Source organism: Haemaphysalis longicornis, unplaced genomic scaffold (assembly GCF_048455015.1).
Source record: "Haemaphysalis longicornis isolate Haplotype H1 unplaced genomic scaffold, Haemaphysalis longicornis Haplotype H1 scaffold_3, whole genome shotgun sequence".
Taxonomy (NCBI): Eukaryota; Metazoa; Arthropoda; class Arachnida; order Ixodida; family Ixodidae; genus Haemaphysalis; species Haemaphysalis longicornis.
The window spans coordinates 221035193-221053788 of NW_027526335.1; the positions used below are offsets into that span (position 1 = coordinate 221035193).

At 48.6% G+C, this 18596-nt stretch overlaps 1 protein-coding gene across 1 annotated transcript in view; it reads right to left on the reverse strand.

Moving 5' to 3' along the window:
* The window catches only part of LOC144175721 (beta-scruin-like), an 82770-nt gene that overhangs the window by 52361 nt on the left and 11813 nt on the right, over nt 1-18596 (reverse strand). Inside the window, exons 6-9 of the mRNA XM_077704755.1 lie at nt 17277-17392; nt 16318-16495; nt 14683-14895; nt 4649-4995 (exon numbers count right to left, since the gene is read on the reverse strand). Coding sequence (XP_077560881.1) covers nt 4649-4995; nt 14683-14895; nt 16318-16495; nt 17277-17392 — 854 coding nt within the window. The remainder of the gene's footprint in view (nt 1-4648; nt 4996-14682; nt 14896-16317; nt 16496-17276; nt 17393-18596) is intronic.

The following is an 18596-nucleotide window of genomic DNA, read 5'->3' on the forward strand; positions in this document are numbered from 1 at the left end:
CCCACCATTCCCCGCGCGGAAGTGCCTGCTAGCCGGTAGAGGCGTCGGCGGTACGGCTTCGTCGTCCGCTTCAGCCACGGTTGTTTTGGGCCTGACTTAGTGCAGGTTCTGGTCCATTGTGCGGTGCCTTCGCACGGCTTGATAAAAATGTTCGAGAGCACCTCTAGCGTAACTCGCATCCGACGGAATTAAGTGGTCGGACGGCAACCATACGTTAAGGACGGGTTTACAGGTCGGGAAAACAAAATGTACAAACCACATACAGACATCTGGCTGCTAGAGAAACCTGCCTTTTGCGCAATGCTTGCCACGAATGGGACTACGATTTCTAAATTGGTGAATAACAACTGGGTTGTGTTTTAAGGGGTTTACAAAAGGCGAAAGTAGCAACTGGTTCTGATAAATATCAATTATAGAAGTTCCCTCATCTCTCTCGCAATTCTGGAACTTACTAAACTAACTAGTCTAAATCGGTATAAGTGGGGATCACTAAGCTCGCATGCCGAATTGTTTCGGTGTCTGCCCTTGTGTCGAGCGGTGGTGTAGCCCCAAGCTAGCACATCAGGATGGCTAGGTTCCGCTGTCGGACCCTTCCAAAGACGCCCCTCTCTGTTTTCTATCTCGCGACTCTGTCTTTTTCTATCTGTCCGCCCACTAGCCCGGCCGTGGCCGAAGCTGCTGCTGCTTTCTGGACGACGCCCCCGCGAATTCCGGGTAACGGCTGGCAGAATTTCTGGTTTCACTCTTTCTAGAGCCAGGTGCGTGAATTCAATTGACGTCGCATGAGCAATGGTTCTGGGAATCGCTTAAAGCTTCGCGCTTCCAACCACCTTCACAGCGTGGATTGGAGCCAATTTTTAGTAACACATTGAGAGAATGCCTTCAGAGTAGCCCTTGAAACTTTTGGCAGTGTTTAGGTGACTCTAAGGTCGGAACTATTAAACTGAAGGTTAATCGTATAGAAACAACGGACTCTCGTGTCATTTCTGAAAAATGCAACGCTCATTTCCACAGCGTTTTTTCCTCATACCGATGATTGTGAACTTCCGCCTTCATGCAGTGACCTACAAGTAATGACCTATAGTGCAATGACCTTGAAGACCAATACGTTGATTATCAGCGTTTCTATCACGTCTGTTTAATTTTTCACTATCTACAGGGCAAATACTTGCTGATTAGGCTGCAGCACAAGCACACGTTAAACCAATTCATAATAAAGGTGACCCCATATCGTTTGGTAATTAACCTCCCACTGTATTACAAGCAGTTAATGAACACTTCATCATTTTTTCAGTGAACTCAATGTACTATTGAAGCGTCAGCATGAATTCATTGATTGTAGGGTTTAACGCGCCGACGCAAAGCAGGCGATGAGGCGCGCCGTAGTGCAGGGCTCTAGATTAATTTTGACCACCTGGGGATCTTTAACGTGCGCCGAAATCTCGTACACACCGGCGTTTTTTCTTTTCGCCTCCGTCAGAAAAGCGGGCGCCGCAGTCGGGAAGCGAACTCGCATCAGCATGAATTCACAAAAGGGTTATCTGCTGTTACGTAGTTAGTTACTAGTGTACATGAAATTTCACGTGTGCTAGATGTCTGAGGACAAGCTTCGATAAAGTGCCAGGTGGGAAGTTGTAGAAAAAAAAGTGGTAAGATTTGCCTCAAAAAATGTTCAGTGGATTCGGGCTTAACTTGAAAATGGGCATTGCTATGTAGAAATTTCAAATTCCTCGACAACTGTTCTTCTTGCGTCTTCGGGCGTCCCACTGGAAAGTGCAAAGGGGCAATTTTTGGTTTACTGCAAATCAGTATACTTGTACCAGCAAAGGGTTTTTGTCGCAACCATTGGCGTCAACATAAAACTCCCGCGAAAAAACAAAAGAAATTACTGACACCTGCAGAAGTCGAACCTGCACCCGAATAGAGTAACGGAGCGACAGCCCGCCGTCTTACCGACTAAACCATGCGACAATAGGATACGGGGAGACAGACGGTGTACTCAGCGAGCACAGCGAGAGGTCCTCATTCAAAGCCATCGTGTTAAGTGCGAACCGCACAATGTATAATAACGGCGTTCACCTAGTTGGAATTAGCGGTGGACGTAACAGCCTCTGGGGGAGAGGTGCCGGGAGGGCGCTCTTTGACGGCAATGCATGAAACATGAGTGAGGGGGAGGCCGTGAGAGAGCCACAGCCGCGCGTGCCAACCTTTTCACCGTTCACAGACGCTTCTCCGTTATTTTTCGGCCGTCGCTGCTCTGTTAGGACGCCACCCCCGCGATAGCCAGGTAACGGGTGCCAGAGGCTCTGTTTCACTCTTTGTAGAGGCACGCGTGAGAATTCAGGTGACGTTGCATAGCATCGTTGTTGGCGTCGTTTACGGCTTCACAGTCCAACCAGCTTCACAACGTGGAGTGGAGCCTTACTTTAGATTTATGTTAATGATTTAGCGCCTCTCATTCCTGAAAATGTGTCTGTAGGTTTTTACGCAGACTATCGTTTTATTTTCAAAGAAATTATATAAATATGTCATTATGTGAAATTAAAACAAGCACTTATTCCTTTCCACAACTGCTGTCAGAAATTGAGCAGGCAGATAAACACTAAAACAAGTGTGCTACTGCGTATCACCACGAAACTAAATCCTAGTCAATACTTCTATTCCCCAAGATACAGGGTCATAAATATAGGTATTAAAAATCATAAATATTGTAACGTGGCGGCAGATGACACGAAACATGTAGCGATGAAGCGATGTATTTAGATAATGGTGAAGAACTATTTACATCACGCCATAACCGAACCCGGCCTGGCTGCGCCGCGCACACAGCTCTTCTTCGTCGTCATCCTTGGTGGTGGGCCATCGCGCAACGGGGATTTTCCCGTCCCGTGACATCACCTCCCCGGTCTATGACGACCGTCCCGGTCGACGCCGCAGCAAATGGGCGAATGAAGGCGCATGAGTGCTGGGATGAAAAATGCAGTGACGAATCACTTGCCGCCACGGATGACGATGACGGCGTTGATGATGCCTGGCCCAGCAACAGCAATTGCTTCAACCACGGCGAAGCACCAAAGGTCCTCGAGTCACGTCGGACGGAAGGGCGGGGGAACACATCTTCGGCTTGTCTGGGCACGGCTCGTTTCGTCTGGTCTTCATGCGGGTCTTTCGGGCTGGCGAACATGGCGCGGGGGACATCATTTTGTTCTGGTCTCGACTGGGCTGGGGCGGCCCGGCGCGGCTTCGTTGTCCTTGGCGGCTGCGTCCACGCCGATGCGATGCGATGCTGGCGCCACGATGGGGATGACGAACCCGCACACTCCACCAAATGTAACGTGGCGGCAGATGACAGGAACAATGTAGCGATGTAGCGATGAAGCGATGTATTTACATAATGGTGAAGAACTATTTACATCACGCCATAACCGAGCCCGGCCTGGCTGCGCCGCACACACAGCTCTTTGTCGCCGTCCTTGGGGGTGGGCCATCGCGCAACGGGGATTGTTCCGTCCCGTGACAATATAATATAGATCATAATATACATCATTATAGATCCTAAACATAAATATAAGTGTAGGTATTTGGGTACCACTTTAACAAGCAAGTTAACTTCGTCTTTCATACCCCCCCTTCTGCATTAGGAGAAATGTTTTCTGAAAATGAAGCTAAAATTTACACCCACGCGCACTAAGATTCTAGCCTCTAATACCTGTGTTCGTTCAAAGCTTGAGTATGCTTCCATTATTCGAGGTGCCCGCAAAAAATAGATATCATGCAACCGGAGATGCAGAATATTGTATGGTTGATTACCCGACAACCCTGTTGAAATTAAAAGGCACCTTCACTTCAGAAGTAGAGTTCGTTCGCCTTTCCTTTCTGCACAACTCTGTCTCGTAACACAAAAATAGATATCCTGGACAGTGTTAGGCCCCTGTCAATGCGACGTACACGTCATGATCATGAATATTCACTGACTCCGATATCTGCCCGAAGCAATGCTTTCAAATTTAGTTTTTTATAACTGTAGAAGACAGATTCATTTCCCTGGGAGATTTTTCATTTTAATAGTTTTCTTAATTACTTGTAGCGCCACCTTTCTTCTTACCGTTTATGATTCTGCTTTATTGTTGTCTCTTCTATTGTACAGTTTTGTTCGATGTGACATGCCACTAGTCCTCCTTCGGCCACCGCACTGGCCGGCAGGCTCGATTCGACAGACCTCATTTTCCAAAAGTAAGAGGAAGGAAAGGAAAGGAAATTGAGGAATTTATTTCAGTGAACAAAACATCAAAAGCTAAGACACAAGAGCTACCTGAAGGTGCCCTTACAATTTTATTCCTTAGAGAGGATCAGGGACAATGGTGGCTGGACGTCAGCACCGAATGTCTCTTTTTCAACCCATTACAGTTCTAAATATAAGAAACGGGAAATGTGTGACATGTGCTCTTCACTCCTCTGTCTACAATTGCTGTCTCCTCATCCACTTCCTCATATTTCAAACTAAACAAATCTGGCCTTATCATGCATTCCTTTTTTCAGTGGAGAGGCTGACAACCCGTAGGTCACACCTGAGCTATCTGAGTGGCCTTCGCTGACAACAGGCAAGATGTGGGATTGCGCAGCCACGATCTATGGCGTGGCTCCTCACCGGTGAGCCTCTTAGGGAGGAACTCGCAGTCCAAGAAAGTGAACCTCTGCCGGTGGTAGACATCCACGTCGTCCACTGACGCGCCGGTCTGGCAGACCATGCCTCCGATGATGTAGATGCGGTCGTCGGCGCTGGCCGCGGCCACTCCATGACGTGGCCGTGACAGCATGAAGCGGAACTCCCAGCGGCTCCTCTGCGAGTGGTACGCCAGTACGTCGACGACGTTTGAGAAGCCCGTGGGGTCCTTGCCCGAGGGCTTGAGGCCACCCGCTAGCCACAGCTCGTGGTGGATGACCAGGGCCGTGCAGTAGGCCCGGGGCTCGGGCAGGCTGGGTCGCCGCACCCATCTGCGGTGGACAAGGGTCGCGGCAATGCGTTTGAGCTGAAGGTTGGAGGACAGCGCTGGATGGTCACGTTTTAAACGGGAACACTCCAGAAGTTAAAGCAGAGTCAAGAGCATAAAATAGAGGCAATGATTGCTGTACTTTATTCCCTGACATTGACGCCACATGACGTTTCACCACACATGATGTGTTTTTAGCCAAGCTCGCAGTTCAATGAGCAGCATACTCCCCAACAAGTGACAAATTATTGAGGACGAGAAAATACTGGGATGGAATATTGACAGGGGAGAATGTACGTATGTAGATAAACCAGATAATGCTACTTGGTAAATATGACTCTAAATGAAGCAGTGACGACGAGGGCAGTAACAAGGGAGGATGAGCGCCTGTCCCGTCTAGTCATCGTCCTTTCTGCCACTGCGATAAACCTTCTTTATTATATATGCAGTCAGGTAAACAGGAGCCCGAACTCATTTTTTACTCAGCACATCCCACCACGTGTCTGGACGGATCAGAAAGAGAGTGGGTTTCCTTTTTTATTTCATAAATATTGCGGACACATACTGCGTACCATTTGGTCTAAGCAGGAGAGCACCCTATCGGAAAACCCAGCGGCGCTGGAGCTCCGCTTCCAGCGAATGCCTGATTATGGAACTACCTAACGCTGAAATACGCCGGACGCGGAAACGCTGGATCCGGCGCGCGCTGGCACGTGACGCAGGAACATGCCGGAGACCACGCCGTCTCCAGCGTGCCGGTGCTCGCGCTAGGCCTTTTTGTCAATAATAGCCGTGTAATTACAAACCCGCCTGGCTGTTAACAAGAAATACAGAATTCCGTCCTTCGGGGAAACCTAAGTAGCGCTACAAAATTTAGCTAGACTCATTTCGGCACTTTTCAGCTGATTTCGCCCTGCTGAATGCATTGTTTCATCATCGCGCTCCGTCAGTAGCGCTCAATCTGTTCATAAAAGCAAATTTATTCTCCCGGATAAAAAAAATATTAAACGAGCATCGACAGTAACCGTTCGCAAATTCGTTCCTTATATTTTTTTGGGCCATTAAAACACAAGTAAACACATATTTCTTGAACCTCTTTTATTTTAACAGCAAAACGTGAGAATTAAAATAGAAAGTCAATCCTTAGCTGGATTCCTTGCCTTGGTGAACCTTGATCCGTTGACAATGCATTCGTACAGCAAGGCCTGGCAGGGTATCCTGTGACGAAAAGCGCACGTCTCCGTGGTGCAGCACTATCACGAAGAGTACGCGCGCACGATACCTGCCCAAGTCATGCAGGGGTCTTTGCAATTTCAGTCGATCGTCGAAGCACATCCCACGTATTCCAAATCACGCTGCGTCCGAGAGTCATCGTATCCACTCGCATCAAAGTGCCAATAATCCCAAGCACCACGGTGTGTCGTGGCTAGTGGAGTCGTCACTTCGAGATGCTTGGAATGCGGACCACTGTTCTTGCTTCTACCACAGCTTTCGTAGCTTCACATGTTGATGCTGACACTCCCCGGAGACATAAGATGCACGTTTTTACAAAAAAAGTTACGCGTAACTTCAACTAGGCACAGCGCCGATGTGAAGTGTGGACGGGCCACTCAGCCACGCAGCCACCTACGAATTTTGACCGAAAGACGAAAAGCAGGGAGGAACGAAGAGCTCCCCGGCCGATCACGAGAGCTGGTTCCGCGCCGTGACCCCTCCGCAGCCCTCTCGATTCTCTGTATTGTGGGTTCCCCCGCTCCGCGAGTGCTGTCGCGCGACAGGTTTTTGTCAGTGACGGTGCATCCCCGGACTTTCTTCCGAGCGGCCCTGCTGGAGCTAAGGCGGGCGTTTTCTTTCTTTCTACATTTCTTCTTTTTTAACACACCTTGGTATTGTAATGGGTTCACTGGCGCCATTTCTTTTTTTTAACACCGGTAGCGGCGACTGGTTAGCTGGTTTTAAAATCTTGTTTCCACTATTTAAGCTTGATTGGACACACGATTCGCGTTAAAATAAACAGTTTGCTCGCTAAAAAAATAATACAACAGCACGCAGATGGAGACAATGTGGCTCTAAAAGGCCCAAAAATACATGTCACAAAGTGAACTGCAATAATTACACCACGTCCTCAAAAAGCAAGTCTTGCTTGCTCTTTATGCGTCCGTTTTGCCAACGGGCTACCCTTATTGCCTGATTCTTTCATCAAAGGTTGTCCAAGGTACAATATATGCAATTGCAACTCACTCAAAGAACCCCAGGAATTTGTGAAGGGCTTTATTTATCCATTAGTTTGGTTAGCGGGCTACGCTTAGATGTTCCGACATTACCGTGATCTGCGATAAGTTGAATTGTTAACTGCAAATTTGTAGCAAAGGTTTTTTCAAACACGACCGGAATGCTAATGGCAGCAATACAACAAACTTTCATTATGACAGACGCTTGCAATGCAACTGAACGACATGATCGTCGCTCGTACGGAGCATTGTTTCCGCGAAGCGCAGGCTAAAAAAGTGGGATTTTGTGGCACCGCACGGGCCGCAAACGCCAAGTTTCGGAGCACCTGCGTCGATCGCGGCGCTGGATTGCAACCAGTCGACCACGTAACCGGCGCGAGGCATTGCTGTGTCAAGCCAAGCAGCGGCGCCGTGAGAACGTACTGACCCATTCGCCATGTCTGAATCCCAGTCTCCAAAGGCAACATCCCCGTATGGTCCCTAGAAATACTTAGTCCCCGTGTTATTCGATGCTTTCCAGCAACCTCCCCGCGTTGATGTCTTCCAGCGCGGCGTTTTCCAGTGCTTTCCGTTCTTTCCGGCGTATTTCATCGCTCCCCTAACGCTGGAAAATGCGGGGTTTTCCGACAGGGCAGGGTACCACAGAAAGAACAATACCATAACACGTTCAAACCAAATAATCTACTATTACTGAATATCCGAAGGGCATCATTCCGTTAATCCGTTCTAGTCAGATACAGCGCGAGGCAAATATCCGCCGCGTATTTGCTCACGTCGTTGTCCTCAAAAGACGATAGTCTTCTACCTCCACTCCTACGTAAATGCTTCTATTCTCTGTTTAGCCCACTTCTCCCTCTCGTGCCATCCCCTATCGCGCATCCAACCATAAACACAGTGGAGGTTTGCTCAATTCAATTCAATTTTGCGGTGTTCCGCTGCTCGCGCCATATACCCGAACCTTTTGTTACTCTTGAACGTCGAGCATTTCCTAGAGCGATTTTTTTTCCATTTTTGGTTATAAACATTTTTTTCAAGAGTATTTCTTTCTTGCTAACTCAAAAATCATTCCGCTATGTCATAATCAGCCTATTTAGGCCCACTGCAGGGCAAACGCCTCTCCAATTGCACCAATTACTTCGGTCCTCTGCTAACTGCGACAAATTTATCCCCGCAAACTTCTTGATCTCATCTGCCGATCTAACGTTCCGCCGCCCCCTGCCGCGCTTGCCTTCTCTAGGGATCCACTTTCCTACTCTTAATGACCAATGGTTATCTCGCCTTCCCATTACATGCCCTGCCCGCACCCATTTCTTCTTAATTTCTACTAATATGTCCTTAACACACGTTTGTTTCCTGAACCACTCCGCTCTCTTCTTGTCCCTTAGCGGTACACCTCTAATTTTCTGTTCCATCGCTCGCTGAGTCGTCCTCAATTTAAGTTGAACCCTTTTAGTGAGCCTTAAATTTCTGACCCGTAGGGGAGTACTGGTAAGATGCAGCTGTCATACACTGTTATATATTTTTGGTTAAAAGAACAATGCAAATATCACATGTATTGATGTCTTGCCTTAAATATGCCTAGTGTTTTCTGTTTGCCTAGCAATGTGGAGAATTGGGAACACAACCACCAGATATAGTAGTTTAGAACCCTTTGCCTTTGTCTCGTTGGAGAAATGTTTTCGTTTGGCTGGGTAGATGAATCGAAGGCGAGACAGACAGACCCAAAAGTTTTGCGTTTCAGTAGCCCAACAAAGGCTACTGAAACGAAGATTTGAAACGAAGATTTTAACGTGTCTGTTCTCGCAAAGTGTGGAGCTATTGCGTTTGCATGGTGGTGTCTTGTGTGTCCAGAAATTAAGTAGGCGAGAAACTGGGTTGTATCAAGGGGAGTTTGCGATCCTATAAAAGAAATAGGCAATCCAGGCGAGCCTTTTTCTTCGTTGCTCAATGGAAGGAATATTATCAGGCAGAATTAGATCTGAATGGGAGTCTGTCCATGAAAACTTATAGTAGATAAACCGAATGACCTTGCGTTGTGTCTTCTCAAGTTTTTTTTTATTGTTTTGTTAATTATCGGGGAATCAGATACAATAGTCGCATATTCCAACTTTGGCCTATTGAATGAAAAGTAACTACGAAGCTTACCGTTTTCACGACAATTTTGTAGTTTGTACCTTAAAGTTCCAGAGCACGTTTTCTTTATCGATGTATTGTGCGAAACGCACGGTGATAGGGCATTTTTTGTTGTGTTGGAACCAGCCTATGCTCTGTGCCGCTCCATATTTCTTGGCTCGAGAGATACTTGGAGGGTTTCATTACATAGCTTTAGTAACAACTGTTCCGATTATTAAAACAAAGTTAGACCGGCAAGCATGGTCTTCGGCATTGTCAATCCTGTCGGGTGGAGTTTCAATTAGTGGCAATTTGCGCGGCGAGCATGTCAACGTCATCGTCCTGGGTTTTCAGTAAGACCGATAGTGTAAAGGCCTATTCACCTAAAGTGTAAAGTTAGAGCTGCCATAGCTTTTTTGAATTTTCACTGCATGGCGATCGCTGCTGCACTTGCATAGAAAAAATCGTTTAGGTTTGCACCACACTTACTTCGCTTCATAATTTTGTGATCGGGTAAAGGAGCTCTTTGCCTAACGCGTAGATCAAGCACCGCCCGCAAGCCGACGAAGGTGTGACCTGCTGCCACCTAGAAGCAAGGGTAAAAACATGAACCATAAACAGAAGAACGGAAAGTTGGGCTAGTTGGTATGTGTCCCTCTTGGTGGAAAACAAGGAATACTCCTATCTGTGTCACACGTTGCGGAACTAATGCTTTGGTTTATGTAGGGTTGTGTCGCTGTTTCAGGTTTTAGATGCGACTGCATCTCATTCACTCGCCTTGTCCCTCCATACGGCGTCATTGTTGTCCGTCCACACCCCTCCCCCATTCTCCTCGCCGCGCGAGCTGCGCTCTCCGCCGCTCACCCCCTTTCCTCTCCGATAGCGAACACCCTCTCGCGAGGGGCATTGGATTGGATTCGATTGGGTTGGCTTTGCTTGGCTTGGCTTGGCTTTGCTTGGCTTGGCTTGGCTTGGATTGGATTGGATTTGGATTGGATTAAACTGGATTGTGTTGCGTCATAGCCGCGCCACGTTGCGTCATAGCCGCGGTCGTTCCAGCACCGGCCAAAGAAATAAAGAATACATCATACGCGTTCCTCACACGTTTCACGCAATTAGAGAATCAACCCAACGGAAACACCAAGTGAACCCCCAAGATGCGTCGCATCTCCACAGGGTTCCCCTCGCGGGAAGGTGGGGTAATTTTTTGGGTACTATATGTTTATCGTGCGTTTTATCTTTTTCTGTCGCATGTGCCTAGGGCGCTGTTACGTCTTGTAATGGTTTCTATAATGGGGGACGGAATCCCACCACGTGTACTCTGGATGGCATATTTGTGTACGTTTTTCAATAAACGACTATTGCGAGTAATCGCTGTGATATCTACGCCTTTCTTCGTCCCTGTTTTTTGAGCGCTTTTGTTTTCCACCAAGATGAACTATAAACACGACGGCCACTGTTCCGCCTTCTTTCGCCAATTACCTGCGATTTTTGCTACTGTTTCTGGCAATATGTATGCTGGCGCTAACAATGTGGGGTAGCGTTAGCGCCTCCCTTATCTCTCGTCTAAACCTTTAATCCAGGCACGAACGCTATTCAGCCAATCAAATGTGACTGCAATCACAACTGATACAAAGCCCCGCATGAGGGAGTATGTCTGTGTTCAGCAATGCCAAAGAACCTCAAGTATGCGTCTAAGAAAAAAATTGGCGCAAAAGTCGTCGATAGACGACAGCCCTCTGCCGCCCTTGCCACGTAAATGCCTCTAGTCTCTTGCCCACCTCTCACGCCCTTCCCCTTCCGTATCGCTCCTGCAACAGTGAACGTGATGGAGGATTGAAGTACCGCGTGTTGTTGGACCAGTTGGTACTGCATTTCAAGAGAAAAAATTTGCCGCGTATCTGCTCCTTTCGTTGGAAATGTCGACGACAGGCGATAGTCTCTGTCGACATTTGCCGAGTAAGTGCCTATCTTAACGTTCCCGCTCACCTCTCATGTTCTTCCTCTTGCGGCGCACAACTCCCAAGGTAAATAGCCAAAGGTTTGCTCTGGTCAGCTTAACTTTACCGCGTTTCACTGCTCCAGGCCGTGTGCCTCGATGCTACCACTGCCGTACGGCGGAGACGCGCGTGAATCGAGGCGCTCTACTTCAACGTTTATAGAGCCGCGTTGCTCTAGTCCACGTGCGTTCCAAGCAGAACGTGGAACCTATCTAGTGGACCCTTTCGTAACTGTTGCCGCTTGATCTCTTAAGATGCCGCCAGACGCTTTCGTGGCGTGGGCGACAACAGGCGACAGTGTAATTTTTTTCTGCAGTTGATTTCGCAAAACTCAAGCATCCATAAATTTTTTATAAAGGAACACTGTAAATACATCTCTTGTATTGATTTTCTGTCTTATATTTGCGTAATGTCTTGTTCTTGTTCAAGAATGTTGACAAGTCTGAACATTACACCGGACTACTTAGACGTTTAGATTTGGCTGTGAGTATATAAGACTATTGCGGAGACTTCGTTTCACTTTGGCAGGGTGGCTGAATCGAGTGACAGACAGGCAGACATACCGACAGACCAAAATTTCTGGGTTTAGGTAGCCCAAGAAAGTCTATCGTCTTTAAAAAAACTGCACCCGTCCTGTCTCCTTTGCAGTGGTCTTGTGTTTGATGAGCAGTTTTTCCACTCTTAAGAGGATTGAAGTCACTTAAATTGCCCCACGCTCTGATGCCCGGGCGCCACCTACTGCAACATTTAGTTTCGGTTGGAGTTTTTGGGATGCCGCCACGAGGTCTACACTTTGTCGTGAGCGCTTCTGGTATTTGTGGGTAGAAACGTCGTTTCAAACGCGTATTTTAAGTGCAGAGCACTTAAGGCGCTCTCCTTGTGGTCCTAGCTCGCTCGCTGGAACCAAGCATATCACCACGTCGTTACGGTGTAGCCTGTCACGGTCCCTTCACCGCGCGTAACCCAGAGGCTTCGAAAGCCGAGCGGTTTATATAGTCATAAGCGCTGGAATGGCAGATAATGAATGGCAGCCTACCATTGTCCCTGAAGAAGATAGTGTATGACAGCTGCATCTTACCGGTACTCACATACGGGGAAAAATCTTGGAGGCTCACTAAGAGGGTTCAACTTAAATTGAGGACGACTCAGCGCGCAATAAAACGGAAGATGATAGTCATACTATTAAGGGACAAGAAGAGAGCGGAGTGGATCAGGCAACAAACGCGCGTTAGGGACATATTAGTAGAAATTAAGAAGAAGAAATGGACGTGGGCAGGACATGTAATGTGAAGGCAGGATAACCGTTGGTCATTAAGGGTAACAGAGTGGATCTCTAGAGAAGTCAAGCGTGGCAGGGGGCGGAAGAAAATTAGATGGGCAGATGAGATCAAGAAGTTTGCGGGAATAAATTGGTCGCAGTTGGCGCAGGACCACGGTAATTGGAGATTAATGGGACAGGCCTTTGCCCTGCATGGGGCGTAGATAGGCTGATGATGATTACGATGATGACGCGCTCGAAACTCGTGAACCGCTGGCGCTTAGCAGTGGCTTAACTCGGCTATGCCAGGATATAGATATCGTGAGCTAAGGTTCAGCTGGTTATTCTTAGCTTTCTTGGCTGTCTAGGATTAGCTGATTATTATACTTACTGTTGCTTACCATCCAATTGAAATCCAATCCTGATCTAATCTAAATCCAAGCCAATCCAATGCAATCCAATCCTCGCGCTTGCGCAAAATGTGGCAGTGCAACGCCGGCATGTGCGGGCATAAAAGCACAAAGAGAACACAACTCCCACTGCTGCCGTTTCAGGCAGGGGGCGCGCGAGCACTGCGAAGGCGGGAAATTTTATTTGCATGGGTGGTAGCAGTAACCGGATAACGGCGGTACACCCCATTATGGCGAATCACTGTTCTGCACTTCCGACAGCTTTCACATTGAGTGGAACGGTTTGATTTTTATAATATGTCATTGCTAAGATCAGGCAGCCATGTGTTTTTAATTTAAAGAACAATGCAAGTTCCACTTATATATTGACGTTTTGCCTCAACGATGCCTAATCCTTTACTTTTGATGAACAATGTCGACAAGCATTAAGTGGGGTACCAGATTTAGTGGATTAAAAAACGTTTTGTTTATAACTTCTCCTCCGACAGTTTGGTTAACATTTGTCCCCGGGGTGAATCCAGAGACAAAAAGGCAGACAGACCTATAAAGACTGTCGTAATTGAAATACGAATTGTAGAAAACTGGCCCATGCCTTTGTTTTACGGTGACATTTTCCTTCTTTACTGCGACATTGTTTTAAGGTGACATTTTCCTTCTTTATCAGATAAATGACAAGGTCAGCACATCCCGCTTTACCATTTAATATATATGACGTTAGAAATCGTAGTGAGGAAAATTGTATGGGGCGGCTGTGCTCATTTTCAAGATTTGAGCATTTTCTTCGCTTTAAACGACTGCTGCTCGCGATAGTGGTCCATTTGTAACTTTGGCACGGAAATATGTTAATATAGGCAGAGTCCTTCAATGTATTTCTGGTCATGAAACTTCGCTATCACGCTATGGGAGAGCTTTGTACGCTGCCGCGCCGCGGCGCTGGTGTTGACCGGAGGGGAGCCGGGGACGTGGTCAGAGCGCGTTTGGCAGGGAACGGACCACGGAGTAGGATAAAACAGACGCTCATCGGCTTATCAGCAGAGCGCTTTCATTGTACGTGTCGTGGGCCGCTCAAATGGACATCATTTTGTGAGTGACGAAAAAATTTGCTGCGAAGGGGCACGCTGCTACTGCGTTCCTGCCTGCCCGTCTGGCTACAGAGCAGCGGCGGCCGCCCGATGCCCTCCGATCTGCGATGGCGCCACCCGCGGTAGCCTTTGTCCCCGTACAAAACTTGGCCGGGAGTTTCATGACCAGAGAAGCATTCAAGGACTCTGATATAGGCCAACTTGGTATAGGCCAACTTGGTGTGGCCATAAAAGGGGCACACGTTAGTGCCCCTAGTCATTGCTAAAATATTGTATGAATATCTTAAGTGAAAAATAACCACGGGGACTAATCTATGTAAAAATTATTCACTCGCATTAGCTTAACCGTGAAAACAAATTAACTTCGAAAGCCTGAATTAGTTATCTGTAAATGAGATTCTTCTTTGCTCTTTGGGCTTTTTTGGCGATGAACGATGCTTTGTTTGTATAAAAATAGTTCGTGAAGGGGTTACTCCTCTCTCATGTTTTCGTTCGCGTAAGGAGGTCGTCACAAAGTGCAGCGAAAGAAGGTGATTGTGATGAGCCGCCGACGTGGTCCGTTTGCCACGGCTGCAGCGGCTACGCATGGGGTACGCACGTTCGCTCGTTGGGGTCCGTGGCGTGCACATCGGAGAGGACCTCGTTGGGTATCATGCCGGTGAAGACCTGCTTCTTGGAGGTGACGCCTCCTACAACGTACACCATGCCATCCAGGAAGCCCACTCCGCAGCCCATCAGGGGCCGCGGGAGGTTCCGGTACGGCACCCAGGAGTCCGTCGCCGGGTTGTACACCTCCACCGAGGCCAGGATCCTGGTGAGTGTGCAAGGGTATAATGAAGAGAGGGAGAGAAGGATCGAAAGTGGAAGGATCGAAGGAACAACAGTTACTGAATATACACATGCAGTTGCGAAACTCCCCATCGCCGCCATATATGCAAACCGAGTACGGTTGGCACCTTACGCTGGGGGCAAGCAGGGCCAAGTATGGGGCCAGTGACTAGCCTGCCATCTGTTGACAAAAAATTGAATTAATACTCAAGCGCTTCTGGGTGCTGCCATACACTTTAAAATTTTCCGCGGGTGGCCCTCACCGGAAATCCCAAGATAACCAATCAGTGTGAGCAAAAATTTGGCGATTGGCGAGTTCGAGCATGCGGTTAGAGTAAAATACTGAATCAGCGCGGGGACAACAGTGAAACACGTAAATGTGCACGCGTTGCGCTGAACATGCACGCAATGAATTTTGGATGTTTCATGAAAGTGGATCGTGGAGGCGGCAGGAGTGTTACGGCAACCTGCACGTCTATCAACTTCTCTCTGCTTAGAGTTGCTGTAGTGTTGGTCAGAGAGATTGAGACCTCGAAAGTTTTCCGTCCTCGGCTCGCCTGCTGCGGCGTAATGTCCCAACCAACGTGGCCAGCCGAAACGGACAGTGCACGTGGCACCGCTCCTTTCTGAGCAGACACTTGAGGCAAGACCACGTTCATATGGAACAGGATCTTCACAAAACCGAGTCCTGCACAGATTTTTTGCATGCCTTCAAAGTGTTTAAATTGCTTGGTTTTTTATGTGTCACCGCCGTCAAGCATTCCCCCTTCCGTTACTTTCCTGCGCTCGCCAAAGCTGGATGGAACCGTATTGGGCGTTAATTCCCCACTGATTCCCCTCCCTTCGTTCCGCTGGTAGCCAGACATTGTTTGCGCCTCCCCCCGTCTTGCCCCTTCCCTGGAAAATGTTTCCGTACACCCATTGTACGAAAACCTTTTCCGCAGTCCTCGCTCGTTTGAAATGTTTTCAGCAAAGAAAGTTGTGAGGTTTAACAGCGGTAAAGAACGAAAGGCCTCTTTGTCTTGGTTTTGCATACTCTCCACACAGTTTTTCATGAAAGCTACGCTATTCGACGATTAGATTCAGCCTGTCGCTTGCGCGAAAGCACATGCGCAGACAGCCCAGCCGCCACGCCATTCATGCGGATACTGAGCCACCAACTTCACCCGTATGAGCCGTGAAACACAGCTTAGTCACGTGGTACACAAACAGAGGGGCTCCAAGCGAGCCAAGCTGCGACGACTCTGCGCAGCAGATCATCTGACGTGACGTCACACCTGCCACTTTTGCACCTCGGTGGTTCAAGGTCATCGCGACACGATGAATGACATTGCTGAACATGGCTTATTAGAGTCCTCGCTCTAAAGATGATAGCGGACCAACTGTAGAATATTTTTTTCCTCACTCTCCCGTCTCGCCCTTCCCGCCGACGGCGATGACCTTCTCGAAGGCAACGGTGGCACCCAGGCAGGATCGGGCGTGCAGCATGTCGGCGGCCCGTTCCCATCGCTTGTCCCGCACGTGAAATTTAAACACCGACCGCTGCGGCTGCCCTCCGCCCTGGCCATCGGGACGCGAGCCGCCTGCGGTGGTGGGTAGGCAGTGTAGAGGCATCGCTTCGCTAAGAAATACCAGGTCCTTTGTGCTTCAATAAATGCGGCAAGGAAATAGAACACAGTGGAATCACGATAAACGAAACATTGAGGAATCACGGCAAGGTGTGTTACATTTATCACGAATTCTGTTTACCAAGAGAACACGCTTGAAGTGTTACAGAAGAATGGCAAGTTGGGCTAGGTGGTTTATAGTGACCATATCGAACAGGCCGCGCAAGAAGAACGGGACCAAAGTCCCGTCCTTCTTGCGCTGCCTGTTCGATATGGTTCAAGTGTTAAATGTCGCCACACACAGGCAACTAACGATGGCCAGTCTGCATGCGAAGGAGAAATGCAAAAAACTGCTGTTTTTACGAAGAAAGAGTCACTGAACGGGGAACAAATTGTTAATCTGAGAGTTTAAGCCGTTAGAGCAGCTTTCTTAGTTAACGTCACACGTGGCGATAGGGTAAGCAAAATATGTCTGAAATTACCGGAAAAAAATCATGAACCCCTCAGTCTAACAACGTGAAGGTTTAACGCGAAGCTTTCTAGTAAGGAATTCCTCGGTTGTCGTCTGACTTCGGACTTTGACTCTCAAGAGATTTGGACTTTGGCTCGTTGAGCTTTGACTCTCACGATATTTAAACTTTTGATCTCAGCGGCTTTGACTTTGACCCTGCGCCATTTGATTTCGTACGAAGAAACATTCGCGTTAACCCACAGTGCATATTTGTTTGTGCCTGGTTTTGTACGTCCATTCACCCACCTCCAAATGCAATCTGCTTGGGCCATGTGGGGCTGGCGCGGTCTGTCTGCTTCCGCCCGCGCGAGTGGCCGGACGCATGGTGCTTGGCTCCATAAAAGCGGTGTATGCGGCCAAGTCTGGCCGCAGAGACAGATTTTTCGGTCAGGATTCCGAGGATTGATGCCTGATTATAGGGTTTAACGTGCCGACATCACGTAGGCAAGGAGGCACACCGTAGTAGAGGGCTCCGGATTTATTTCGACCACCTGGAGATCTTGAACGTGCGCCAAAACCTCGTAGACACAGGCCTTTGCTTTTAGCCTCCAGAAAAGCGGCCGTGACCGGGAATCGACCCCACGTTCTGGATTCCGAGGATTACGCCGTCTGTTTCCAATGCTGCCAACAAGTAGGTGTGTTTTAAACACCATTTTTGTTCATGCGCACGTTCGTGCGAGGCCTTATCAAGTCGAAGACTTCAGGGACACTTTGGCTCGTTTGGAATTGCTGCCCGAGGTGCTTGCATCAAATGAACAACGCATGGGTCCTGACCTTAAGGGAAGAAAGTGGCGTAAAGAGCATGCTCGCGGCAGCCAACGCCGAGGTGAAGGAGCGGCGGTGCTTGGTTATCGATCCGCGTATCACGAAGCGACAGCGTAAGACGGACCTCAAACGCGAGGATAGTGGTGACGCCGCCAACATTAAGGAGGAGGAGGAGGAATAACTTTATTTTACGCTGGTTAGGAAAGGGTGTAGTTTGCTTGAGGAGGGGAGGTGCCCCTATTCCAGGGCCCCAGTAGCTCTGGCTGCACTCGTGGCCCGTCGTACCAGCTGTCGCTGATCTTCCGGGTCCGAGCTGAGCAACGCAGCTTTCCACTGCTCAAGGGTTGGGTTGTGTATTCGGGGAATGTTTGGAATGTCGGGGCAGGCCAACGTAATGTGGTAAAGGGAGGCATACTGTGTTGTGCAAGAAGGGCATTTGTTCGAAGGGTGAATTGTAGGATACATGGCGTGGAGCCTTCCTAGGTGCGGGAAGGTGTTTGTTTGTAGTTGACGCCAGAATGTCGCTTCTTCTCTCGTTAAGGATTTGTGCGGAGGAGGAAAGGCTTGTCGGGTGAGTCGCTGGTGCTGTAGAATTGTGTGGTATTGCAGCATTATGGGCTCCGGGTAATTATCCTCCAGTGGCGCCCGGGAGGCATGGGCTCGGGCGACAGCGTTAGCTCGGTGATTGCCACGAAGAGAGTCGTGTCCGGGAGTCCATTAAGGCAACTGCAGGCGGGGCTATGCTGAGGCGCCCGTTGTCCAAGCCAAAGCCCAACACCCCGCCGTACGACAAAGGACCTG